This window comes from Solenopsis invicta, chromosome 16, assembly GCF_016802725.1.
Source record: "Solenopsis invicta isolate M01_SB chromosome 16, UNIL_Sinv_3.0, whole genome shotgun sequence".
Taxonomy (NCBI): domain Eukaryota; kingdom Metazoa; phylum Arthropoda; class Insecta; order Hymenoptera; family Formicidae; genus Solenopsis; species Solenopsis invicta.
The window spans coordinates 18,470,005-18,497,590 of NC_052679.1; the positions used below are offsets into that span (position 1 = coordinate 18,470,005).

At 32.1% G+C, this 27,586-nt stretch overlaps 5 protein-coding genes across 6 annotated transcripts; 3 read left to right on the top strand and 2 right to left on the bottom strand.

Moving 5' to 3' along the window:
• The first annotated feature begins 255 nt into the window (after positions 1-255).
• Positions 256-7,328, top strand: LOC105195851 (phenoloxidase-activating factor 2). Of its 2 annotated transcripts, none has more exons than XM_026133784.2 (6): positions 256-411; positions 2,259-2,657; positions 4,936-5,238; positions 5,481-5,749; positions 5,930-6,093; positions 6,538-7,328. In XM_026133784.2, exons 2-6 carry the CDS (start codon positions 2,290-2,292, stop codon positions 6,739-6,741), a joined length of 1,308 nt encoding a protein of 435 aa, XP_025989569.1. In that variant the 5' UTR covers positions 256-411; positions 2,259-2,289; the 3' UTR covers positions 6,742-7,328. The 2 variants fall into 2 exon arrangements, with proteins under 2 accessions (XP_025989569.1, XP_025989570.1); XM_026133785.2 differs by having other exon boundaries at positions 2,259-2,621.
• A 2,282-nt stretch (positions 7,329-9,610) lies between these two features.
• On the top strand, positions 9,611-10,851 carry LOC105195741 (putative odorant-binding protein A10). The gene is made up of 2 exons (XM_011161308.3): positions 9,611-9,889; positions 10,520-10,851. The coding sequence occupies exons 1-2, from the start codon at positions 9,691-9,693 to the stop codon at positions 10,687-10,689; spliced, it is 369 nt and encodes a 122-aa protein (XP_011159610.1). The 5' UTR covers positions 9,611-9,690; the 3' UTR covers positions 10,690-10,851.
• A 4,770-nt stretch (positions 10,852-15,621) lies between these two features.
• On the bottom strand, positions 15,622-16,136 carry LOC120359791. The gene is made up of 2 exons (XM_039458885.1): positions 15,882-16,136; positions 15,622-15,762 (listed from the first exon to the last, which is right to left on the bottom strand). Exons 1-2 carry the CDS (start codon positions 16,078-16,080, stop codon positions 15,734-15,736), a joined length of 228 nt encoding a protein of 75 aa, XP_039314819.1. The 5' UTR covers positions 16,081-16,136; the 3' UTR covers positions 15,622-15,733.
• A 3,817-nt stretch (positions 16,137-19,953) lies between these two features.
• On the bottom strand, positions 19,954-24,586 carry LOC105195781 (ATP-dependent RNA helicase SUV3 homolog, mitochondrial). Its single transcript, XM_011161387.3, has 14 exons — positions 24,329-24,586; positions 23,859-24,106; positions 23,571-23,793; positions 22,970-23,138; positions 22,782-22,893; positions 22,582-22,712; positions 22,170-22,483; positions 21,928-22,069; positions 21,682-21,840; positions 21,424-21,603; positions 21,107-21,255; positions 20,899-21,020; positions 20,378-20,431; positions 19,954-20,299 (listed from the first exon to the last, which is right to left on the bottom strand). The coding sequence occupies exons 1-14, from the start codon at positions 24,403-24,405 to the stop codon at positions 20,166-20,168; spliced, it is 2,214 nt and encodes a 737-aa protein (XP_011159689.1). The 5' UTR covers positions 24,406-24,586; the 3' UTR covers positions 19,954-20,165.
• LOC105195859 (meiosis-specific nuclear structural protein 1) lies at positions 24,514-27,577 on the top strand. Its single transcript, XM_039458767.1, has 6 exons — positions 24,514-24,627; positions 25,211-25,520; positions 26,337-26,539; positions 26,607-26,809; positions 26,899-27,076; positions 27,320-27,577. Exons 1-6 carry the CDS (start codon positions 24,514-24,516, stop codon positions 27,575-27,577), a joined length of 1,266 nt encoding a protein of 421 aa, XP_039314701.1.
• The last annotated feature ends 9 nt before the right edge of the window (positions 27,578-27,586 follow it).

Consider the following 27,586-nt stretch of genomic DNA (forward strand, 5'->3'; position numbering starts at 1 on the left):
AAATTCCTTGCCGCAACATCAATATTCGAAGGACTCGCTTAGTCATTATTGACTCATGTCCGTTGGGTCAATAGAAGTATGTTTATTCTTTCAAAGACTAATTTTTTTGTTGTGCGTCACGGAAAAAGGGGGTTTACATTAAGGGAATGTATGAGTTCTGCTAGAATTTCCAGGAAAACAACTTCGATTCTCAGGGTCAATGTATAGGTGGGAAATGCCGGTTCTCCAAGTCTCGGAGTCACGCTATAACAGAAGATAAGTCGAGGAATTTATTCACGATAAACGTGCTCGGAGTAGGGATGAACCGAGGAAACCACGATTCTTTACTCTCGGAAGCGAGCTAATTGAACATCGCTGCTCCGTGTGGAAGGTGCTCGTTTGCTGTTCGTCGTGCTTCGGTGTTTCTCTCTGGTGAGTGTTACGAATTTGCTCACGATTTTAAATAGATTTGCTTCGCTTGAATTTTTTGAATGATAATCAGTGATAAAACCATTTGTTCGTTTTCTTTTAGAGAGATAAATTGAAATCTGAATAATATATTATTTTTTTTTTACATAATCTTGACGATCCAAGTTTTAACAGAAAATATTCAGTGCCGAATGCGTTTCTGTACGTTAGCATATAATCGCGTTTATCACATTTATGTAATTATAACAGTGATTATATAATATCAACGTACAAAATTCTCGGCATTATTCTATAATGCTAGTTGTAGTTGATCTTTCATTATAATTCCCTCTTACAAAATTTTTGCAATTCCTGAATATAAATAGCCTGAGGTTAATACCGGTTTTACGAAATATGTTGCTCGTACTGGTTTGTGATCATCCGAACCCGAAAAGTCAGTGGTGAATAATTTTAAACAAACGTACTGCAAGATTTCACGATCAGAAACTATTACACAACGTGCGATCACGTTATCGTATAATTAAAATGCATCGGTCAAAAAAACATTGAATTCTCTGAATAAATAAAACATCTCTATTCTCACGCTACATGTATATAGAGAGCATTTATACGCAGAAACAAAAGGATGGTATTTTCATGTGATGACGCATATTATGTCACGTGCATGTTCATTACGGAAGCAGATTGTGATCGAGGATAACGTTAATTATCTGAGGACATCAGATTTGTCCTGGTAATTACGTGGTCAAATTACTAATCAAAAGCGTATCAAGTTTCCAGAAAAGATTATGAGTGTCTTGTTATTCAAAATAAAATCGAGTGTCTTCTCTCGGTTTTAATACCGATCAAATTGTAAACTGGAAACAATCTTATTGTTAAATCTTATTATTTAATATAATTAAAAGAATTTCTTTTGACATGGCTTGATAAATATAATATTTTAATACTTTTTATGAAATAAAATTCGTAATGTTTTATATATAGATCAAATCAAAGGATATTTCAATTTTAAAGTAAAACCAATGCATGAAATCCATTAGCATACTATCATTCATTACAGTTATAATTACAGATATAGAAACTCGGACATCGCTACTCTGTCAGATATCTCTATCTCTCGAGAGTTCACATTTTTTTTTAATACTGATTAAGCGTTGAGTTTTTATGACTCGTTACGCTTATTATGAATTATTATGATTGTGGAATGGCATATGGATTGAATATATATCTCTATAATTATATATATAAATTACAGAATAGGAAAATATTTAAATCCGAAAAAAATAAATTTAAAAAAAATATATATATATACCTATGTATTTATAATATATTTTTTTTAAATAAAATATTTTTGTTTATGGAAACAAGTTCGATTGAGATAGAAGGAAGATTACAGCAAGCCTGTTCGATTATGCCCCTTTAATGTGTCTTACAATTTATCAGTGATATTTAAAAGCATTTCCACACATAAATTTAATGTGCATCCTTTATTCCGATCACATGTATCATATAAACACGTTATCTAGGCAAGTGTATTTTTTTCAACAGTAATTTTTCTCGATGATAGCCGAGAATTACCGAAGATTAAATTGCTTCACGTTAATGCTCGCACGAAAGACAATGATTGATTTCACGAGCTATTTAGTTTGCATTTATTTTCTTCGAGTTTTTAACTTAGAGTGAGGCATCGTTGTATCATCGCTATTTATAGCTTCGAAAAAGGAGATATCTCTTCTATATAATTGCATTGGAAGAAGTTTTTGCGAAGCCGTCGTAAAATCAATTTAGGTATGATCGTTCTGCAACATTCACCTCCAAATATGTTACACTATTTTTCGTCCTTGCTTCAGGCAGACTAGCCAAGAGTCCTTGACGCAAACCATGTGGCGACTGGTTTTCGCACTGACCTTGGTCAGCGTGATTTTGGTGACGGCATTGCCGCAACTCGATCAGAAAGACGCACCTGGCAGCCTTGGCGATCTTATCGATCAAACGTTCAATACCCCTAAGGGCACGACTCCTCAGTCGGTGCCCCAGGTAGACGGTGACATCGATAGCCTCATCAATCAAGTCTTCAACACCAGTACCTCCGGACCCATCCTCGGCACCCAGAATCAAACACCCTCGAAACCCGACGACTGCGAATGCGTGCCTTATTATCAGTGCAAGGAGGGCAAGATCTTAGAGAACGGAGTCGGCATCATCGATATCAGGTCCGATTTTGGTGATTCGGATGCGAACACCTCGAAGTGAGTTTATTGACCAAAGATTGAAGTCTCATCTGGTTTTTTACTGAACGGCGATGGATCATGGCATGCTGCGAAATTTGCGCTCGCGACAGACGTAGATGGTTAACGCTCCCTTTGGTATCGTAAAATTGAGATTGATAAACTTTAACTATACGATTAGTTTGCATCTGTATGCAACAATAACTATGTATCTTCCTCCCGGGATCTACTCACATTGAATCCTTAGTTTTCGATTAAATTACTAAATTGGTATTGGTATCACAAAATGCACGACTATTTTTCACTACGAAGATATAAATAGTGGTAAATAATATAATCTCTCATTTAAATATTTAAGTATTTTTAAATTCTTGAAAAAATTCATACATCTCTTTCGATTTACATAATTATTTTCTGTTTTGTGAAATAGTGATAATGATGCACATAAAAAAACAGAATTTTTTCTTAATAATTTAATCGTCCAAATAAAATATAATAAAATATTTTTTACGCAAATGATTGCTGCAAAAATTTTGTTTAGGGAATAATAATAGTTCTTTAAAATGCGAAACATTCAATTATAAAAATTTTCGATATTGTTTATCACTTTATTTAAATTTTTGTAATGTACAAATTGTGTCGTCGAATATGGTTATGGTATGATTAGTAGTTTAGACCGTACACGAAGAGCAACTGTGTTAGAAGAAAAGCGGAAGCGTAGCTATGCCGATATTGCTAAATCAGGAATGGTTTGTGATTTCTTTTGTTATGCGCTGACCGGCACAATACGCGCGTACTCGTAAATGACGTAATTAAATAATTACGTAAGCATAATTAAATTCTGTATGGTGGTTGACACTTATTCAAAGTATCGTTACAATGTTGTCACATTTCAAGAAAATAGTATTTTAATTAATACAACATTCTCTAAATTCGAATCAATGAAATCTTATTGATTTGTAGTTACAACTATACTTATAACTGTGGCCATCAGTGATTATGTGACTTTGATTGAGAGGGAGGTACTTTCACTGATCAGAATATTATCACTGGAAGACAATGCTTCATTGATTAATACAGTTCACTGATTCACATAGTTATAATTACTGATTGATATAGCTGTAAGCACTGAAATCAGAGAGGCTATTTACTTTCCTTCAGTAAATAATACACTGATTTCGATTTAAAGAATAGTGAAGCATTTTGATCGTTGCAATTGAAATTGCATATCAAGTTGGGAAATTGAAATTACAATATAATTAAAACACTAGGAATTGTGTATCATGAACAAAATTAATTACTCCGGAATCGAAAGTCGGACGCAATTTGCGATTAAACTTCCGTCAAAAGTACTCTTCGTGCATAGCTGATATATAAGGAGTTCCTGCATAAATGGCTACTTTTTTTTTATCTCGCGAGTTAACAGAAATAGACCTAACAAAAATAATATTAAATTAAATGGTTTGAACTGAACTTTTGTTGTAAGCACAGCAAACAGTCAACAAAAATTGTTTAAAATAGATAATTTTTTTTTAATGATCAATGTGCTTAACAGTAGAGTTCAGTTCAAATCATTTAATTTGATATTATTTTTGTTAGATCAGTCTTGCTAGTCTTGTTAGTTTGCGAGATAAAAAAGGATGATTACTTTATACGGAGACATACTTGTATATGTATACATTTGCATATAGATATTTTTTTCTTGCTAAGATCAGATTCAATAAATATTTTTTAAGATCATTTTTACTTTAAATGGTTTATTGTTTTTAGCATGTCGCCTCATTATCCCCGCCGCATGAGATTATCTTTGGACAATGAAATTCTTCTGGGCTCGCCAATAAATAATATACATCGTTCTTATTCCAAACACACTTTCACTTAATGGTTAATTAAATGGCTATTAAACTCGGAAAAAGTTTGATGATTGTCGAAAATCAGAATTTTTTAATAATCGATATATAAATTCTAAATTGTTTTATAATTGATGTCATTAAATTTGTATTTTAGTTAACTAGAAAAGAATTTTAAATTAATGATCTTTCAATGTTCAGCAAATTAAAAAAATAGTAATTTAATAAATTGTAATTACACATAAAATGTCATTAAAAATATAATAAAAAATTTAAAAGAATAAGTTGCAAAATCAAAAACTCTTTCTCAGATATTTTTTAAACTTTTTCCTTTTCTTATTTATATTTTATTTATACGAATAAATAATATGATCGTTTATTTGCATTATAAAATTAATCAAAACAATTATGATTCTTGTGTTTTTACGATTATATTGTGGAATATTTAGAGCTTCTTCTGGGACTTGCGACAACTACTTGGATGTTTGCTGTAAACCGCCAGATCTACAACCACCATCCACGCCTCCACCGATCGGTAGGACTGGATGTGGACAGCGACATCCCGATGGAGTCGGCTTCAGAATCACCGGCGATTCTGATAATGAGGCTCAGTTTGGCGAGTTTCCGTGGATGGTGGCTATCTTGAAGGAACAGGCCATCGGCGAGAATGGTCAGAAATTGAATGTTTATCAATGTGGTGGAGCTCTTATCCACAGACAAGCCGTTCTTACTGCAGCTCACTGCGTCAATGGGTCAGTAGGATAGAAAATAATATTTTTGCAAATAGCTACTCGATAACCTTAGTTAATAAAACTTAATTAGGTAACTGATATATTTCAAGTAGATAACTGATATATTTCAAGTACGTTCAAGTATCGGGATATAGATAAACAACTCTCATTTATGCCACGTTTCAAAGTGAGAATAAACATATTTTATATCTGTTGTCATCGTTCGTTATTTCTTTAATTTAACGATGCATTTCGATCGACAGGAAGCAGCCACATGAATTGAAAGTTCGCGCGGGAGAATGGGATACGCAGACGAAGAACGAGATCTATCCGCATCAGGACCGCGACGTCTCGAAAGTTGTGATTCACGAGAACTTCCATTCGGGTGCGCTCTACAATGATTACGCTATCCTGATCCTAAAGACCCCGGTCGAGTACGCGGAGAACGTTGACATTGTGTGTCTAGCGGAAATGAACGCGAACTTCGACGGATCCAGATGCTTCGCTAGCGGATGGGGAAAAGACATATTCGGTACGTCTTTTATACGTTTGCAAAATGCAAGAAATAAATTTGGATTAAACTTGAATCTTTCAACAATGTTTACAGTTTAATATATTAGAGTTAATTCACTGCAACGATGAATTAATATAGTTTAGAGCTGTCTGAAATGCGATTGAGATAATGATTTCATTTCATGATATTTAATTACAGGTAAAGAAGGACGTTACCAAGTGATTCTAAAGAGGGTGAACCTTCCTATAGTAAACCATAGAACATGTCAAGACATTATGCGTACCACCAGGCTGGGAAAATACTTCCGTCTGGACGGAAGTTTCATCTGCGCGGGTGGAGAAGCAGGAAAAGATACTTGCAATGTAAATTTCAGGCTCTTTCTACAGAAAATAACTTTAAGCCAACCGGAAATTTTATAAATTTGTTTTACTTTCATACAATACTTCAACATCTATATAATTCAAAGTTTTGGAAATTTCAAAATTTTCTTTGAATCGAGAAATCTGAACCTGAAAAATCTATTCTCACAAAATCCGCGTGATCAAACTCAGAAGCGAATATTTTCTAACATTCTTGCGTCCATTATAATCCTACTTTATTATAGCATCGAAAAAGAAGAGCATTCATAAATTGAAATAACAATTAATTAAGAGCTAATTTATACAAAATTAAGCGCGAGCTTTTTCTCGAAGAAAAACATTTTTTCTTATACGAGAAAAATTATCGGAAAAATTTCTTTTAAAATATTCCTCTTTACTTTGTGCGGAATTAGACAAAAGAGTGACTTTTCAATCTTGTCGTTGCAGGGTGACGGTGGAAGTCCCCTGGTATGCCCGCTAAGGAATGACCCGACCAGATTTGTTCAAGCTGGCATAGTAGCTTGGGGACTTGGCTGCGGCGAGGGCGGTACTCCCGGCGTTTATGCCAGTATAGCCCATGGCCGTAGGTGGATCGACGAACAAATGGCCTACTACAATCTAGACAACACCGTCTATCAATATCCCAACTGACCATTCTCGTCCGACATGCCAATATAGGCTACGCAAATTTTTTTTCAATTATAAAAACATTTATCATAGATTGCGTTGATGTATGAGTATTTTTTGATTTTTTTTTTTTACATCGACTAATTCTACAGTGAAAACAAATGTGATGTTTGACAAGCTACCCACATAAATAAGAAGATACCTTTCAGATTTTTTAAATATATTTTTTGCTATGTTTGGAGATGTTTTTTAGAAATTTAAGACATCTTGTGTGACAAACATCTTGAGAATGTCTTTAAAAGTCTTTTAAGTATCTCTAAATATCTTTTAGAAATTCTACAAAATTATCTTCAGCAAAATCTTTAGAAATCTTTTAGACTACTTTTAGAAATATCTTTCATAAGATACTTTCAGATATTTACAAGATCTCAATGTTTTTTTGAACGTGACAATCGATATGGAATTCTATGAATCTCTCTAATATGAGATCTGCATTATTTTATGTAGGTAGTTTTGAAAGTGATTGTTGATTTATATATGTGACGACGAAAAACAATGTATTTTGTATGTGACGCACAAGCGAATAACAATTTTTTAGTAAAAAAGGAAAATAGTACGTTCATTCATTACTAAAACCTTGAAAGTGCCTTTCTAATTGATCAATTATTTACCGGCGATAAATTGTAAAATATAATGCTTCCATTTTTTTATAAAGATGATTAATAATTATAAAGTGTACGCAGTTTCAAATTTTCATACGTAACATGATAAAAATCATTCTATATATGATAAAATTAATTTATAAAAAACGTTGGCATTATAATTTAATGAAGTTTAATATTAAGAGTGATCTATTTATAAAAGTTGTTCTAATAGAGTGATTGAAAAAGATGGGCCGATTTCTGGTAAGGTTTACTTTTTCTTAATAATCACCATTCATGAATTAGGTCCATTGCATTAATTTCTATATTCAAACGAAGATAGAAATTTTTAACAAAACCTCACTCTTCAGATGATCTGCTAACTGAAATAATGAATGTAATTTGAGATGTTACTATAATTTGAGATAAATCAGAACATACTTGTAGGACTTCACAATCGGATCTCGGTTTGTACTCGATATTAATTAATAAACTAAAGATAATTGTGATGTTTAACAGCAGAATAAAGAAAATTTCATTTTTGTGATTAACCATTATTTTAAAACTGATTTAAAAGACAATGTTTAGTTTTCTTTATTATTTTAAATTTATTTTTTATTCGGTTCTATTATTATATTCACAAGCATATAATAAGACTATATTTGAATTTAAAAAATTTTTTGTTTGATTACAAATATTCTACATGGAAGATACGTTTTATTATTGTAATTGAAATAAAAATTTTATTATTATTTAATTTATTTTGATATTTTTATAAATAATAGAATTTTTAAAAATAAATTAAATAGGCCTGATACGGCTCAGACGCCCCAGCTGCATAAATGCAGCTTTTATAAAACAAATTTGCATAATTAATGACTCGATTTAAAAGTATGTAAATCTCAAAAATAAATTATTCTTATACATTATTCCTATACAGAGTATCTCACAAAACTTGATCATCTTAAATGTCTTGTTGTTTTATATATATATAAAAAAATATTAGAAAAAAATGTAAACATAAAACATTATTTGAAAGAAGGAAATATTAAGATAAGCAACCAAAACAAATTTATGTGTTTATCGGATACACTAGAATTATTTATTACAGTTTTGAAATAAATTTATTTTAGCGAATATTTCGTCATCACAAAAGCTATCAAAATAGCAATCGAAATAATTAAATATGTCAATGTTATGTAAAAATTCTTTGATAGAATGCACGTGAACCTAATTCATCAAAAAGAATATTAAATATGTTATCAAATATACTTTTGATAATTACTGTGACAAAATAAATTTTAATAGAAAAAAGCATTATCTATAAATCAATTTTTATCCAAACTTTGCTATTTGTTTATTAGGATATTATGAGCTACTTTTATAGAAAATGTAAAAAAATATATTTATATATAATGACTCCATACATACGCTATTATTTATAAGTTTAAGAACGCTTGCAATTTTCTCGCGTTTCACGAAAAATAAGTTAAGTTAAAAATAAATTAATAATTTGTCAATAGCAAAAGTTGTAAAAGTTTTTAAAAATACATTTCAGAAAAAAAAGATAGTCTTTTAAATATATCATGATGCTGAAGCTAGCAGACGGACTTAGCAGACGGCCGCTGCGCAACACGCTCGACGCAGCGGTTCTCAACCAAATTTTCGCTCACAGCGTCTGCTGCTCTCACAAACTTTTTTAAGCAACTACTTTAACAGCATACATTATATACCACTACACAACAGTGGTACAAAGTGACACTTTAGGTTTAACAATAAAAACATGCTAAAAACATCATATAAGATTTTCAGAGAATTACAGGCTGCATTCGGAATTAAATTCCCGGAAATAAGTTTGTATGTCGACTTCTAAGAGGGCTCATTTTTTTATAATTTGCACACACCTTCGGGATGACATTAGAGAGTTACCAGTAAATTTTTAACAAATGAGCCCTCTCAGAAGCCGATTTATAAACAAACCGATTTATTTCCAAGACATACGACAAAAAGCCGTTCAATTTAACAATTATTTATTTATATCTCGACTGCTAGTCCGTCTGCTAGCTTCAGCGTCATTATCTTTTTTTTTCTTTTTTTTTTACTGAATTTGTCAAAAAGTTACTGATATTTTGCTGACTAGGAATTTTTTAATATGCATATGTTTTCTTCAATATAATCAAGATTAATAGCCAATCTTTTTCTGTATTTAAATCTTACACACATCTTACATTATGCATCACCATATATCATAGTTTTTTTTGTCAGATAAAATCTATATAAACGAAACGTAAGATACATTGGGAATTTAGTTTCTCAAGTGTTATTGGAAGCGATGGCTCGACTAAGTAACATTGTGTTGATTATTGCTGTGAACGTATTAATATGCGTTCTCGCGAAAGAAGAGCTCTATTCGGAACAATATGACCATCTAGATGTTCGAGGAGTTCTTGCAAACAACATTCAACGAAAAAGCTATTACAACTGCTTCATGGGAATAACACCGTGCACGTCAGAACAGAAGAATCTTATAAGTACGGCTATAGATACTATTACGTTTTTCTTTTTTTCTTTTGCAATGAATTTTTTAGTCGATACGAAATCGATTTTTTTAGCTATAACAAGATCTAATAATTTTTTAAAAAATCCATAGTGTCCAATAAAAGATTTGAACTAACAATAAGCATCAGAAGAGAAAAAAAATGACAATATAAGATTTACCAGTTTCACATTTTATCTTAACAAAATTTTAATTGCTCAATTATAAGTACATTATTTTTTTTAATTAAAAAAATTTTTTGTAAAAATTAAACAATGATATATTTGATGAAAACATTCATTTTTAAATTAATAATTTATTTTATAAAGAAATGTAATGTTAGTAAAAAATTTTGTGAACAAAGAATTTATTCGTAAATTTATTTGTTATCATTTTATGCTGATTTTTGAATAAATGATTAGTTCCTCAAGAATATGAGGAACAAAATTAATTTTTCATCCTTCTTTTGTGTGCAAATCGTATTTTTAAAAAAACATTAACTTTCTAAATCTTATCTTGCGTTTTAATTTTACCATATTAAATTAAACTTACACTTACTATTAATCAAAAGCGAAGTTCGATTAGTGTAAACTAGAATTGATAAAAAAAATCCTTTTGTTTCCAGATTTATTCAGCGAAGCTTATCAAACCAAATGCAGGAAATGTACTAAAAAGCAAATAGAACATCTGAATGTGATAAGTGATTGGTATACAACACATCAACCCCTGAAATGGCTACAATTGATTCAGAAGATGATAAACGATTTAAGAAAAAAATATGCTAATGATCACTAACTGCTGGTTATTGCTCATAGCACTCATGGATCTTCCTATTTATAGTCCTATGCCAGAATTTTTTAATCGTTGCGAGTAGTTAATCGATGCGAATATAGTATATCGCAATATTTATAACATGATAATTTTAAATATATATAACTTGTTAATAATAATAATAATGGTGCTAAAAAAACATTTTGTAAACATTATTTTAACTAATGTGCAATTTTTATTATTTTAATTTGTATTAAAGAAAAATACATAATTATACCACTGCAAATTATTTGTGATTTATAAGATAAGTAATTAATAATTTATAAGTCAAAGTTAAATAATATTTTCTTAAAAGAGAATAAACAGCATTTGTAATGTATTATTTACAAAATCATAGACATTGATGGAATAAATAATTGTTAACCGTTAACTTTGCACCCTAAACTTATATCATCGATTTAAAAGAATAAATATTTAACGCGATGATAATCATAATTTCTCAATAATTTTTTAGAAACAATACTATTTTCCTTAATCGTTTGTTAAAAAATAAATATTTAATATTGTAAAATTTAATAAGCGAATATTTTAAAACGCGTAATACTTGGTAAGAATACTTTAATCAGCTCCGGATTAATTTTATGATTTGATATAAAATTATTCTAATTGTTAGGCGAGAAAAGGATAGTCATCGTCCATTTTTACAAGTATTTTAAAACGATCTTATTATTTTGTTTTATCCAAATTTTTTTTATTTACATATGCACGCAAGAAACTTTTACGCGTGATTTTTCGCTTATACATGACGTCATGATTTCACAGCTACAGTACAGTCAAAAGCTTTTTAAGAGATAAACGGCAAGAAATGTTTCTTAAAAAGTTTTGTTTATGCATTTTTCACTTTTCCTTTACACTCCACTTATGTTATGAGTAAAGTGTAAATGATCTCATCGGAGTTACAGATGATACAGCGTATCAAATTATGAGTGTCTTGTTATTCGAAATAGAATAGAGTGTCTTCTCTCGGTTTTAATACCGGTCAAATTGTAAACTAGAAACAATCTTATTGTTAAATCTTATTATTCAATATAATTAAAAGAATTTCTTTTGACATGACTTGATAAATATAATATTTTAATACTTTTTATGAAATAAAATTCGTAATGTTTTATATACAGATCAAATCAAAGGATATTTCAATTTTAAAGTAAAACCAATGAAATCCATTAGCATACTATCATTCATTACAGTTATAATAACAGATATAGAAACTCGGACATCGCTACTCTGTCAGATATCTCTATCTCTCGAGAGTTCACATTTTTTTTTAATATTGATTAAGCGTTGAGTTTTTATGACTCGTTACGCTTATTATGAATTACTATGATTGTGGAATGGCATATGGATTGAATATATATCTCTATAATTATATATATAAATTACAGAATAGGAAAATATTTAAATCCGAAAAAAATAAATTTAAAAAAAATATATATATATACCTATGTATTTATAATATATTTTTTTTAAATAAAATATTTTTGTTTATGGAAACAAGTTCGATTGAGATAGAAGGAAGATTACAGCAAGCCTGTTCGATTATGCCCCTTTAATGTGTCTTACAATTTATCAGTGATATTTAAAAGCATTTCCACACATAAATTTAATGTGCATCCTTTATTCCGATCACATGTATCATATAAACACGTTATCTAGGCAAGTGTATTTTTTTCAACAGTAATTTTTCTCGATGATAGCCGAGAATTACCGAAGATTAAATTGCTTCATGTTAATGCTCGCACGAAAGACAATGATTGATTTCACGAGCTATTTAGTTTGCATTTATTTTCTTCGAGTTTTTAACTTAGAGTGAGGCATCGTTGTATCATCGCTATTTATAGCTTCGAAAAAGGAGGTTTCTCTTCTATATAATTGCATTGGAAGAAGTTTTTGCGAAGCCGTCGTAAAATCAATTTAGGTATGATCGTTCTGCAACATTCACCTCCAAATATGTTACACTATTTTTCGACCTTGCTTCAGGCAGACTAGCCAAGAGTCCTTGACGCAAACCATGTGGCGACTGGTTTCCGCATTGACTTTGGTCAGCGTGATTTCTTGAATATAATCAAGACTAAGACCCAATCTTTTTCTATATTTAAATCTTACACACATCTTACATTATGCATCACCATATATCATAGTTTTTTTTGTCAGATAAAATCTATATAAACGAAACGTAAGATACATTGGGAATTTAGTTTCTCAAGTGTTATTGGAAGCGATGGCTCGACTAAGTAACATTGTGTTGATTATTGCTGTGAACGTATTAATATGCGTTCTCGCGAAAGAAGAGCTCTATTCGGAACAATATGACCATCTAGATGTTCGAGGACTTCTTGCAAACAACACTCAATGAGAAAGCTATTACAACTGCTTCATGGGAATAACACCGTGCACGTCAGAACAGAAGAATCTTAAAAGTAAGGCTATAGATACTATTACTTTTTTCTTTTTTTCTTTTGCAATGAATTTCTTAGTCGATACGAAATCGATTTTTTTAGCTATAACGAGGTCTAATAATTTTTTAAAAAATCCATAGTGTCCAATAAAAGATTTGAATTAACAATAAGCATCAGAAGAGAAAGATGGTTAACGCTCCCTTTGGTATCGTAAAATAGAGATTGATAAACTTTAACTATACGATTAGTTTGCATCTGTATGCAACAATAACTATGTATCTTTCTCCCGGGATCTACTCACATTGATTCCTTAGTTTTCAATTAAATTACTAAATTGGTATTGGTATCCCAAAATGCACGACTATTTTTCACTACAAAGATATAAATAGTGGTAAATAATATAATCTCTCATTTAAATATTTAAGTATTTTTAAATTCTTGAAAAAATTCATACATCTTTTTCGATTTACATAATTATTTTCTGTTTTGTGAAATAGTGATAATGATGCACATAAAAAACAGAATTTTTTCTTAATAATTTAATCGTCCAAATATAATAAAATATTTTTTACGCAAATGATTGCTGCAAAAGTTTTGTTTAGGGAATAATAATAGTTCTTTAAAATGCAAAACATTCAATTATAAAAATTTTCGATATTGTTTATCACTTTATTTAAATTTTTGTAATGTACAAATTGTGTCGTCGAATATGGTTATGGTATGATTAGTAGTTTAGACCGTACACGAAGAGCAACTGTGTTAGAAGGAAAGCGGAAGCGTAGCTATGCCGATATTGCTAAATCAGGAATGGTTTGTGATTTCTTTTGTTATGCGCTGACCGGCACAATACGCGCGTACTCGTAAATGACGTAATTAAATAATTACGTAAGCATAATTAAATTCTGTATGGTGGTTGACACTTATTCAAAGTATCGTTACAATGTTGTCACATTTCAAGAAAATAGTATTTTAATTAATACAACATTCTCTAAATTCGAATCAATGAAATCTTACTGATTTGTAGTTACAACTATACTTGTAACTGTGGCCATCAGTGATTATGTGACTTTGATTGAGAGGGAGGTACTTTCACTGATCAGAATATTATCACTGAAAGACAATGCTTCACTGATTAATACAGTTCACTGATTCATATAGTTATAATCACTGATTGATATAAGTTATAAGTACTGAAATCAGAGAGGCTATTTACTTTCCTTCAGTAAATAATACACTGATTTCGATTTAAAGAATAGTGAAGCATTTTGATCGTTGCAATTGAAATTGCATATCAAGTTGGGAAATTGAAATTACAATATAATTAAAACACTAGGAATTGTGTATCATGAACAAAATTAATTACTCCGGAATCGAAAGTCGGACGCAATTTGCGATTAAACTTCCGTCAAAAGTACTCTTCGTGCATAGCTGATATATAAGGAGTTCCTGCATAAATGGCTACTTTTTTTTATCTCGCGAGTTAACAGAAATAGACCTAACAAAAATAATATTAAATTAAATGGTTTGAACTGAACTTTTGTTGTAAGCACAGCAAACAGTCAACAAAAATTGTTTAAAATAGATAATTTTTTTTTAATGATCAATGTGCTTAACAGTAGAGTTCAGTTCAAATCATTTAATTTGATATTATTTTTGTTAGATTAGTCTCTGTTAGTTTGCGAGATAAAAAAGGATGATTACTTTATACGGAGACATACTTGTATATGTATACATTTGCATATAGATATTTTTTTCTTGCTAAGATCAGATTCAATAAATATTTTTTAAGATCATTTTTACTTTAAATGGTTTATTGTTTTTAGCATGTCGCCTCATTATCCCCGCCGCATGAGATTATCTTTGGACAATGAAATTCTTCTGGGCTCGCCAATAAATAATATACATCGTTCTTATTCCAAACACACTTTCACTTAATGGTTAATTAAATGGCTATTAAACTCGGAAAAAGTTTGATGATTGTCGAAAATCAGAATTTTTTAATAATCGATATATAAATTCTAAATTGTTTTATAATTGATGTCATTAAATTTGTATTCTAGTTAACTGGAGAAGAATTTTAAATTAATGATCTTTCAATGTTCAGATAATTAAAAAAATAGTAATTGTAATTACACATAAAAATAACAAATTGTAATTACACATAAAATGTCATTAAAAATATAATTAAAAATTTAAAAGAATAAGCTGCAAAATCAAGAACTCTTTCTCAGATATTTTTTAAACTTTTTCCTTTTCTTATTTATATTTTATTTATATGAATAAATAATGTGATTGTTTATTTGCATTATAAAATTAATCAAAACAATTATGATTTTTGTGTTTTTACGATTATATTGTGGAATATTTAGAGCTTCTTTTGGGACTTGCGACAACTACTTGGATGTTTGCTGTAAACCGCCAGATCTACAACCACCATCCACGCCTCCACCGATCGGTAGGACTGGATGTGGACAGCGATATCCCGATGGAGTCGGCTTCAGAATCACCGGCGATTCTGATAATGAGGCTCAGTTTGGCGAGTTTCCGTGGATGGTGGCTATCTTGGAGGAACAGGCCATCGGCGGGAATGGTCAGAAATTGAATGTTTATCAATGTGGTGGAGCTCTTATCCAAGACACTATGGATTTTTTAAAAAGTTATTAGACCTCGTTATAGCTAAAAAAATCGATTTCGTATCGACTATGAAATTCATTGCAAAAGAAAAAAAGAAAAAAGTAATAGTATCTATAGCCTTACTTTTAAGATTCTTCTGTTCTGACGTGCACGGTGTTATTCCCATGAAGCAGTTGTAATAGCTTTCTCGTTGAGTGTTGTTTGCAAGAAGTCCTCGAACATCTAGATGGTCATATTGTTCCGAATAGAGCTCTTCTTTCGCGAGAACGCATATTAATACGTTCACAGCAATAATCAACACAATGTTACTTAGTCGAGCCATCGCTTCCAATAACACTTGAGAAACTAAATTCCCAATGTATCTTACGTTTCGTTTATATAGATTTTATCTGACAAAAAAACTATGATATAAGGTGATACATAATGTAAGATGTGTGTAAGATTTAAATACAGAAAAAGATTGGCTATTAGTCTTGATTATATTTAAGAAAACATATGCATATTAAAAAATTCCTAGTCAGCAAAATATCAGTAATTTTTTTGACAAATTCAGTAAAAAAAAAAGAAAAAAAAAGATAATGATGCTGTGCTAGCAGACGGACTTAGCAGACGGCCGCTGCGCAACACGCTCGACGCATCGGTTCTCAACTAAGTTTTCGCTCACAGCGTCTGCTGCTCTCACACATTTTTTTAAGCAACTACTTTAACAGCATACATTATATACCACTACACAACAGTGGTACAAAGTGACACTTTAGGTTTAATAAAAAAAACATGCTAAAAACATCATGTAAGATTTTCAGAGAATTACAGGCTGCATTCGGAATTAAATTCCCGGAAATAAGTTTGTATGTCGACTTCTAAGAGGGCTCATTTTTTTATAATTTGCACACACCTTCGGGGTGACATTAGAGAGTTACCAATAAATTTTTAACAAATGAGCCCTCTTAGAAGTCGAGATATAAATGAATAATTGTTAAATTGAACGACTTTTTGTCGTATGTCTTGGAAATAAATTTGTTTATAGTGAGACCCGCTGCGTCGAGCGTGTTGCGCAGCGGCCGTCTGCTAAGTCCGTCTGCTAGCTTCAGCATCATGATATATGAGGATAGTCATCGTCCATTTTTACAAGTATTTTAAAGCGATCTTATTATTTTGTTTTATCCAAATTTTTTTTATTTACATATTGCACGCAAGAAACTTTTACGCGTGATTTTTCGCTTATACATGACGTCATCATTTCACAGCTACAGTATAGTCAAAAGCTTTTTAAGAGATAAACGGCAAGAAATGTTTCTTAAAAAGTTTTGTTTATGCATTTTTCACTTTCCCTTTACACTCCACTTATGTTATGAGTGTAAATGATCTCATCGGAGTTACAGATGATACAGCGTACGTATTCGTAGGCAAAAGTAGGAAACTTTTTGAATCGTTGCGTACAATGTTTCCAACCTGTGCTTTTCAACGCTTGTTTCGCACTATATCTACGCTAGGGTATATAAATTTAATCATAATCTAATTTTCCCAATACGAACATGTTTAACACGTGCACGTTCAATATTGTTCTTTAATTAACACATACCTGACGATGGGATAGCAACTGTCCCGATGCATCTCGCAATGAAACGGAGTCGCAAAATTGGCGAAGACGGCTGATTCGGCTCACTGATACATCACACGTCCCGAAAATCTTGGGAAAAAATCTTGATGTACACACACGCGATACTCGACGCACCACCAATATTCAGTACTTCATTCGAGAAACGCCCGTTTTAATCTATCGAAAGATATAAGAGACGACATGAGAAATTTGCGAGATCTGTCCGAACGGTGAATAATTTCACGAGATAATTATAGCGATTTATTAAGCGCGCTTTTGCGGTCGCCATCACGATTCGCCGGTACGCCGCGCGAGTGTAAATGAGACGTATACCATAGGCTGATACGAATTATCGAGGCGCCATCTCTACAACGTGAACATACACTACTATGCCAATGTGTAGATTAGACCATTAGACGTCGGAAAACACGTCATCTGTAATGGTTGGCAGACCTGACGAAGAGAGCGCCAAGTGTGCGTAAACAAACTTTGAATTTTTCCCATCCTAACCAATTTTGCGCAATTTATTGAATCGTCTTGTCGCGATTTATGCAAGAGCAATCGGGACGAGGGGCGAATATACTGAAATGTCGGGGCGAATAAACAGTAGATACAAATGAATTGACTCATCATTCGCCGCTGGTCGCTCCGTCCAGCTCCGTTTCGGCCGCAACTTTCGAACGTTCGAGAATCCTCCTCATGACGATTCGTTTTGATTCACACTTCGTTTTCGGCATTCCCGGTACTCGCGTCCGTCGAAAATTCGAGATACGGGACACGGGACAACGGAGAAGACGCAATTGAACACGCGACGTCCGATCGACTAACCGTTACAGTCTGAAAATCACGGAGAATCTGAGATCCTCCTCACGACGATTCTGAGCGATTCGTATCGATTCACACTTGCCACGAACGCGTGATCCTTCGTTTTTCGGCACTCTCGAAACACTCCTGCTACTCACATGCGTCTGAAACTCGAGGATACGAGGCAACGAGGCAATGGAGAAGATGCGAGACACGATTGAACGCGACACGACAACGCACCGTGCGTCGTATCCGACACGATGGATATGGATGTTGCCACGAACGCCCGGCACTTCACTTTCGACACTCCACGGCATTCTCGAAACACTCGCTCGTACGGGACGACGAGGATGCGAGTTGAAATGCGCCGCGACCTTCAGTCGTGCTCCCTAACCGACCGACTGCTGGCACTGCGTAGCAGCGGCGTTAGCGCAGGCGCAGCCACGCGCTAGTCACGCCGCTACGCAGTGGCAGCAGTGATCGGTTAGGCGGGACGGCGGAAGGTCCCGGCGTGTCGCGGCGCATTTCAACTCGCATCCTCGTCGTCCCGGACGAGTTTTTGATGCGAACGAGTGTTTCGAGAGTGTCGTAGAGTGTCGAAAATGAAGTGAAGTATCGGGCGTTCGTGCCATCATCCGTCGTCGGATACGATGCATGGTGCGAAGTCGCGTTGCGTTCAATCGTGTTTCGTATCTTCTCCGTTATGTTCTAAGCCTCGTACCCGAGTTTCCGGCGCATGTGAGTACCAGGAGTGTTTCGAGATCGCCGAAAACGAAGGATCGCGCGTTTGTGCCAAGTGTGAATCAAGAGGGGGAGGATCGTGAGGAGTATCTTAAATCTAGAATGTTCGAGAGTTGCGGCCGAGACGGAACTAGACGGAGTGCGATCAGCGGCGAATGGTGAGTCAATTTGTATGTACTCGTATGTTTATTCGTCCCTACAATTCGGTATTCGTGCCTCGCCCTCATTGCGTGCACGTAAATTATCGTCGGAATAGTGCTAGAAATCCGTCAGTTGCGTTAAATCTATTAGCACAGGAACGATTTGAAGTTTGTGTATACGCGTTCGGTGCTGCCTCCCTTCGTCATGTGTGCCAACAGTCGCGGGTGATGTGGGGTGATGTGCTTTCCGATGTCTAATGCACTGACATCGTAGTACATGTGGTATATGTCCACGTAGAGATGGTGTCTTGAAAAATCGTATCAACTAAAATCAAAATTGGGAACATGGCCATTCTTAGGCTTCTCTTTTCTTTTTTTCGATTTTTTTTTGTAAAATCTATCTTATCCAAGTTTTTTTTTAATGCATACTTTTATTCTGCAAAAGAATTTTGTGATCTGTCAAACCAATACAAAAGTTAAATTTATTCTGTAATGCGATCGGTATTTAAGATCCTCTTAAATTATTGCAACTTAAAAATGAGAACAATATAATATAAAACGCATAATCTGAAAATTTTATCTTATAGGGAATATAAAAAAAATAAAATTCAATCAGTTATTGCTATAAAATAATTATAAATAAAAATTATAAAGTGACTCCAGTTTAATATATATATCTACTTTTATATCTATCTTGTAATCTAAATTTTATTTTCGAAATACAGATACCGTTTACATTCAGGTTTACATACATTTGCAATTAACTTTTTACATTAAACTGGAGTCACTTTATAATTTTATATAAGTAAGCAAAGATAAACATCGTTTTGTTATAGGAAAAAATGTTTAATTTAAGTATCTATGCATCTATGAATGTATATATATGAATGAATCCACATAAACACATTAATTAAAATAATACTTATAATAACAGACATAATGACTTAATTCTTTTATGCATAATTTTGTGCATTGTACTTGTAACATTGTTTATACAGTATCAATATTCTTAAACATATTATATCATTCACATTATGTCAACCTAATTATATTTTTTCACAATTATGTTGCTCACAATAAAAAATTTCTTTTAATCAATTTTAATATTTTGCTATAGTTATATTACTTTTTCTTCTTTGTCGATCTAATCCATTCAGATTGCAATTCACGTAACATCTGTGGTGTTAACAGTCCTTCCGCTATTAATCTTTCGGTCAATTTACCTCTACCCACACGTTTGCCACTTTCTTTAAAATCTAAAAAAAAAAGTATAATTTAGTACTTATCGCACATGTATAATTTAGTTGATTTTTGTATAGATAGCAATAATTTACCTCTGTAAAAGTTTCGCTTTTGCGTTTGCGACTCGAAACTATCGGCCTCTTCACCTAAATAATGAAAATAGATTTTTACATGCATATGTTAAAAACTTTATAATTAACATTATAATATTATAAAGTCCTTGAACGATTAAAATACTATTGCAAAATATTTAATATTGTACAATATTATTAATCGCCAGAAGACTATATTGAGGATTTATGCAATATATTGTATCAATTAAGAGTTTTTTTTTAATATATTGTGCAATTTATAAAATATTGGGCTGTGACTACTTTTGCGCAATAAGATGCCAATTTGCGATGCTTGACGCTTATTTTTAGCATTAATCAGAATTGATGCTGAATAATGAAATCTGAATAATTTTTGATAGCTATATACTATTTGTACAACAATCGTCTCTTAAAAATATTTCTTGATAAAATTACACAAATATGCATACACATATATAAAAATTCGTGAAAGAAGGATGACAAATTATTCTGTAAATATGTTTCTAAAGAATCAGGCTTACTTGCATCCGAATTTAACAACAAAGTCGTTAATCTAACTATTCCTGCCTCAATAAGTGCATCAAGTTCTTTCTGTATGTCACGAACCGTCTCAGCATCCGGGAATAAGTCCATGAAGCGGTAACTAGCGGCAGGAATACAAGATAAACAGATATAAGAACACCAAAAAATACATAATTAAGATATAATTTCGTAATTATAATTTCATACCTTAACCATAGATAAAGATCCAACACATCAAAGACACCTTCCAGGTCGACCAAATCGATGATGGTTCTTGGCATTTGAAAGGGCCACCCAATGTGTTGGCACAACCAGTTAAATGTTATTGCATCGTTTTTACTATATTGACGTGCAAACTGTAAAAAAAAAAACGCACATTTATGTGTGCCTCTGAAGAAGTGCAAGGATAAAAATTAAAATTTTACATTTTGAAAAAAAAGTAAATTTTAATTGGAAATTTTTTTCTACAAAATATTTTATTTTAATTAACTTTAAGAATCGATAATATATATTATAATACTTGCCTTCAAGAACATAGTGCATACATATGGCGATTTCCGATTAATCGGTGCGCAACAGAATACGTATCTCGCACGAAGCGGCAGTGAAACATGTTGTATCATATCGGCCAGAAACTTGAAGTCGTCTATGTTGCACATAAAATAAAGAGAATCGTCGACTGTGCATAAAGATACAAAAATATCCTAAAATAAAAAATTATAAATGACATCGTTTATGATCGATTAAAATTAATTCTATCGTTGCTTTCATGCGACACTCACCATAAGATTTGATAACGTCGAGTTTGGTAAATGATAAGCGTACAGTTCAATTTGATCCGCTGTTGGGTGGAGACCAGCTTGCGTTATTGGTTCCGGTGTTTGACTCAACAAGTTTTTCAAAGTCGGCAGATCCTCCCGTTTAAATGTCGTTACGTAGCCCTGCGACAAAAAAAGCGTATTTCAATTCTTCACACTTTTCTGTGCATTGTGCTTTTTTAATAAAATTAAAAACTGTATTATGCCTACTGTATCCCAAACTGTGCCATAACGTCCAGCGCGACCTGCTATTTGCAGAGCCGCTGACACAGACATAACGTCCATTTCCTTTTCACCTTTTTCATTGAACGTTGGTTGAATCAATGAATAAAATATAATTCTTCGGATGTGTCTATAACAACACGTGATTTATTTAAGATAATCGCTTTCAATGATATATCTACATTATTAAAAATTTCAAAATATGATCAAATTGAATACATGCAACTTACAAATTCAAACCCATTCCAATGGCATTTGTTGCTACCAAGATTTTACAAGAATTATTAGGATCGTTAAATTTCGCAGCTTGCGCCAATTTGGTGCCCGGTGGTAAGCTGCCATATATTACAGCCACTTCCTTTCCCCTGCTTTCGAGGGAACGCGACACAGTATAGATATCATTTTTGTTAAAGCAGACTATGCAATCTCCCGGCATAACATTATTCAAAGTTTCGACAGCTTGGTTCTCTATTTCCAATTCCGTTAATCGTTTATATCTGCGTACTTCTACATCTTCACCCGTTGAAACGCATATAGACTTTACCTGTATATATGTATATATTATAGTTAATAGATGTCAAATATTGCTATATAATTTACGAACACAAGGATACAATGAAAGGATAAGAATGAAAGACGTACTAATTCTATTGCACCAGCTTCACCGCATAAATGTATCTCATCCGCAGGAATTCCCAGAAGAGCTCTTGTCCATGCCCAGCCTCTATTGAGATCACGCATTAATTGAATTTCGTCAATTACAGCTACTTCATCTGCAATAATTTACAATTGTTTAGCAATTTTCTTGTGTAAATGTTGAAGATGACAAAGTAATAACTTACAATTGTTTTGTAGATTGACCATTTCTACAGAACAAGATAAATGATTGGCTGCGTTATCATGACCCTTAACATATTTTCGTTCTTCTCCAGTTAATAAATCACATGGTGTTCCCTGAAATATATTATAATAGGTATATGTTGTCTATAACTAGTAATAAATTTACTGAAAGTAAATATATGATATTAACTCTTTCATTGCATTTATGAAATACTTCTGCAACTAGTAATTTTAGTGGTGCACAGTACACTCCACTTTTTGCAGTAATAAACCTTTCTAGAGCATGATAAGTCTTCCCACTGTTCGTTGGTCCAGCATGAAAAATTATTTTTCTATTTTTTGCTCTTGCAAGAGGATACCTAAAGAGGATCAATAGTTTTATCATTTTGTGAAAATTTTGTTTTCTTTAATATGTTAAAACATATATGTATGCAAAGTACATGTTTCATAACATATGTTTCAAAAATAAATTCAGGATAAAATAATAAAAAAGATTAAAACAAAATAATATAGTAATGAACAAATAACATAATTAAGAGAATAATGTACATCTAATAAAATAATAAGTTAGAAACGTCTGATATTTTTCACTATTACAATATTGATAAAATTATCACCATAACTAAACAAAACTAACTTATGATGTCTATGAACTTATTATGAAATTTCTGTGTCCTAAATTAATTTTTGAAGTCACATGTTATGAAATACTCTGTATATTATAATTGACAAATGCTGTAATAAGATAAATCTCAATAACTTTAATATTATATAAATCTATAATTTCTTACCAAGAAGCAGGACTTCTTAGATCACTAATCTTTTTGAGATCATCTAAGCAATCAATATGTGGAAATATTTGCTTAGCATGACTTATGAAATATGGAAAAATATCAGCAATATTTCCAGCACCTTGCAGGATATCACTTAGGACTACATAGAGATCCACGGGTAATGGTTCCGTTCCTAGACAGTACTGTTTAAAGTTCATGAAAGCTTGTCTCTGGAGACAGCCTGAAATCAATAACGTAGTTACAAACATTGATCAGTACAAAATATATATTTGACATCCTACATACTATCCAATCCATATTGTTGAGCTAGCTCCTTGATCTCTGTTTTCTGCGAGAAGGCATTTAATATTTTTAACAGATCTGTGTTCTTCAAAGAAGAACCAGTCAATTCGGCGCCGACGTTTATATCATCTGGATTCGGTTTAATAGGCACAGGATGGAACAGAGACTCTGGCAAGTTTGTATTGCTATCACTTTTCTTGCCTCTACATTGCTGAATGTAACTCGTGCCAAGAGTTGGCAATGATCTCGACCTAGCAACAAAAGGTGAAATAATATAGAAATCATTCTCAAACTATAGTTTGTAATAAAATGATGCAATCCATTAGAAAAGTTTAAACAAAGGAGATAAGGGACAGATATGATCAAAAGTACAGATACACCATAAAGTTTATAATCTCTATATAACATATATTTTTTTTTTAAATATATGTGTACATATATAATATATATTTATAATATGTATACAAATGTACCTGCGGGTGAATGCCACTGCCGATAAGGCGCCTCTTCGGATTAGTTGTTCCGTCATGGCACATTTTATAAGTATCATCTTTCGCGAGCGTAAACAATATCTTACTGTCAAAACATTGCAAGAACCCAGAGAGAATCAGGAATACACGATTCGAAACAGACGTAACTCACAACTTGACCTAACCTAATGTACACTAACACAACATTCATGCGTATAGTGGGTGAGGAACGTGGAGAGGAACGTGGTAAAGTCATGTGGAATCCGATCAGTTCGAAGATGGCTGCCGACTGCGCATGCGTGGCAAATCATTACAGGCGCGAATTTTATAAATATAATTATTTCGAAATTTAAATGTGTACAGACTAAAAACATTGCACAAAAACAATCGAGTCTTTACGTAGATTTATTTTATCCAAGAGTTATTGCATTAGTCGCTAAGTAATCAATCATCAATAAATGACTGTTTTAAGAATAATATTAAAATGATAAAACATAAAATCAATAAATTGGAAATTAATTGATATTTTTTAAATCTAATTTTCATACAAATTTGATTAAAAAATCACATTTTACTTGAAAATAAAGATCATTAGCTGGATCCAAAGTTACGAACCAATCATCTTTAACTGCTATTTAAGCTCTCAGTGAGCGATAGCGCATCTGGATGCACCCATTGATTAATGTTGTGAATCTTAGCTTCACTTGTTTTTTTTTCACACGTTTGGGAATGTTGCACAAGGAGCAGAGGATTAATTTCCCGTCAAATAAACAATAAAAAGAATTATGTGCTTTCTTTCTTGACGACGCAATGTGTAAGCGACGCTGCGTTAAGATACACGAGTATTATACACGCAATCTGATTCTGAACGGAAGACGTCGGTAGAATCTGCAAAGACTTTATTTCTACAAACGTGTTTGTGCAGTTTGTACCTCCCGTAAATTTCGCAAGTTGGAATACTCCGCGCGAGACGAGATTCCGACGAGATCGGAAATTGAGCGGCGACTTGGCACTTCGCTGGCACAACTTCTCTTTAATTACAGTCATCGAGAAGCTGTAAAGCCATTAGACTCGATATCCCTCGCCGAATTTTCACAGAAATCATGTTGCGCCTCACAGGACGGTCGATTAAATGCGGACACACGGACAAGGAAGCAAGAAATTCTCAAATCATTCCTGCACAGCAACATTTTAGGTAACAGTCAATGACTTTGAATTGAACACCATCAATAAAACACTAAATGTGATTTAAATATTATATCACACTTACAGGATTGAATAATTAGTTATAAAAAAGTAAAAGTTAAATAATGAAGTTATTTTAACTAACAATTAGTTAATTTTAAATAAGTTTTAAATAATTTTTTACTAGAGCTTTACGTATAAACTTTAATTTAGTAATTTTTTCTTAAATTATAAAAATTTACTTATGTAAACGAGAAAATAATTGTAAAGGAAAAAATACATTTCCATATAAAAAACAATATCTTTGTTATTTCGTAAAAACTTAATTTATAAATAAAATATAAAATTTATTTAATGCTTAAATTTATATTTAATGATACATATTATAAAAGATATTTGTTAATTAAATTAATCTAACTCTAAAAAATTATAACATTTTAATTTAATATAAATACTGCTTTTCTAAATTAACATTTAATTTAATTTAATCTAAACGAAATTTTTAACACAACTAAATTAATTTTATAAGCTATTAACTTTAATTCTTTCAACTCTGAATTAATTCTGTTTAAAAAAAAAAACTTTTTTTTCTATTATTTTTCTTAATTTAATACAGGTGGTACTTGATTTTTGAATAATTTTTCTACCAATAGTTTTGAAGAAATCAAAATGTTTAAATATCGATTAGTTTGATGTCTGGATCTGAAGAATTGTCTCAGGGTAATGACGGGTGCGAAAGGATTATTTAACTTAATTTAGTTAAAAAAAAAAATGAACTTCTCCAGCTATGCACCCTTATCAATGTCTAAATAAATTCTTGACTTAGCACTAGGCGAAGGTGAGCTGAAAAAATTTCAGGCGAAGATCGAAGCGGCAACGCAGAAGAAGCTGAGGGATGAGTTTGCGGAGGAATGTTGTATGCTAGAGGCTGAAAAGAGATTCGCCATTAGACGCAATGCGGATGAAATTCATGCCAAATACGAGGAGTATTTCAAACTCACACAGCAAGAGTTGAAGGAAAAGTTACAGGTGAACATAAAACAGCATAATTTAACACTAAACGATCAATGATAACTTATTGAAAACCGTGCGATAGGTTGAATTAGCGGATGCAGATGCGCAACGCAACAAAGAACTACAGAAGGCCGTCGTAAAAGCGCGAATGGATACGACACACGATGTGCTAAGAAAGATACGGCCCCAGATGAACTGGGTCGTTACGCGTCTTTACAATGAGCTCGAGCAAATTTGTCGTGCGCAGAAAGAAAAAATGATTACTGATTTTAATCAGATTATGAGGTATCTAGATAACAAATACTCAAGTTTCGAAAGATTTTTGGCATGAAAAATATCGTAATATATGAAATATTAAATTTGGCACCACGAAGAAACCAATATCTCAAATTGGATGCAAGAATCGAAGAAATTGAGAGGCAAAAAATGAAAGAACTGCGTATTCAACGTCATGAACTTGAAATGCAAAACATAACGAATATTATTTATATTTTTTGCTTGGAAAAATTACGTAGCGGTTCACAATTACAGGCAATACACAAACATTTTGAAGTAAATATATAGCCATTTATATTAGACTTTAAAATATCTGTATTTACGTACATTTTTTCTTTCTAAAACGATTGGATAAAAATTAAAAAAGAAATTGAAACTCACATTTAACTGTTACATTTTTATATTAAATATATTTGTTATAAAGTAAAATTTAAAATAAAATAATGATTATACTTTGTACATTTGAATATACATATCATGATAAGAAATATTAATTAAAAATTACATATTTAAAATAAGGAAAAAATCAAGTTCTTGCATAAACTGATTGCTAAACAAGAAGAAATTATAAGTACAATGAACGAAAAGATTACAAAATATCGCAATACCAATGAAATGCTTCAGGAAAAAATCGATACTCTTACACAGGAATTTCAGAAATTTATAAATTTTGCGTTTGATACCTTGCCGGAGCATGCCGATTTTTTATTGCCACTAAACCTACTTTCTGTAAAAAGTATAAGTAAAGAGGACATCAAGCAAGTAGAGAAGCGATAAATAAAGTAA

Coding starts and splice junctions, on each gene's coding strand:
- LOC105195781 (XM_011161387.3), bottom strand. CDS start 24,405: ATGATACTTATAAAATGTGCCATGACGGAACAACTAATCCGAAGAGGC. Junction 23,794..23,858: donor TCAACAATATGGATTGGATA/GTATGTAGGATG, acceptor TATTGATTTCAG/GCTGTCTCCAGAGACAAGCT. Junction 20,300..20,377: donor AAAGCGAAACTTTTACAGAG/GTAAATTATTGC, acceptor TTTTTTTTTTAG/ATTTTAAAGAAAGTGGCAAA.
- LOC105195851 (XM_026133784.2), top strand. CDS start 2,290: ATGTGGCGACTGGTTTTCGCACTGACCTTGGTCAGCGTGATTTTGGTG. Junction 2,658..4,935: donor TCGGATGCGAACACCTCGAA/GTGAGTTTATTG, acceptor TGGAATATTTAG/AGCTTCTTCTGGGACTTGCG. Junction 5,750..5,929: donor ATGGGGAAAAGACATATTCG/GTACGTCTTTTA, acceptor ATTTAATTACAG/GTAAAGAAGGACGTTACCAA.
- LOC105195741 (XM_011161308.3), top strand. CDS start 9,691: ATGGCTCGACTAAGTAACATTGTGTTGATTATTGCTGTGAACGTATTA. Junction 9,890..10,519: donor AGAACAGAAGAATCTTATAA/GTACGGCTATAG, acceptor TTTTGTTTCCAG/ATTTATTCAGCGAAGCTTAT.
- LOC105195859 (XM_039458767.1), top strand. CDS start 24,514: ATGTACACTAACACAACATTCATGCGTATAGTGGGTGAGGAACGTGGA. Junction 24,628..25,210: donor CTGCCGACTGCGCATGCGTG/GCAAATCATTAC, acceptor AGACGTCGGTAG/AATCTGCAAAGACTTTATTT. Junction 26,810..26,898: donor GATTTTAATCAGATTATGAG/GTATCTAGATAA, acceptor GGCACCACGAAG/AAACCAATATCTCAAATTGG.
- LOC120359791 (XM_039458885.1), bottom strand. CDS start 16,080: ATGGCTCGACTAAGTAACATTGTGTTGATTATTGCTGTGAACGTATTA. Junction 15,763..15,881: donor AGAACAGAAGAATCTTAAAA/GTAAGGCTATAG, acceptor AAAAATCCATAG/TGTCTTGGATAAGAGCTCCA.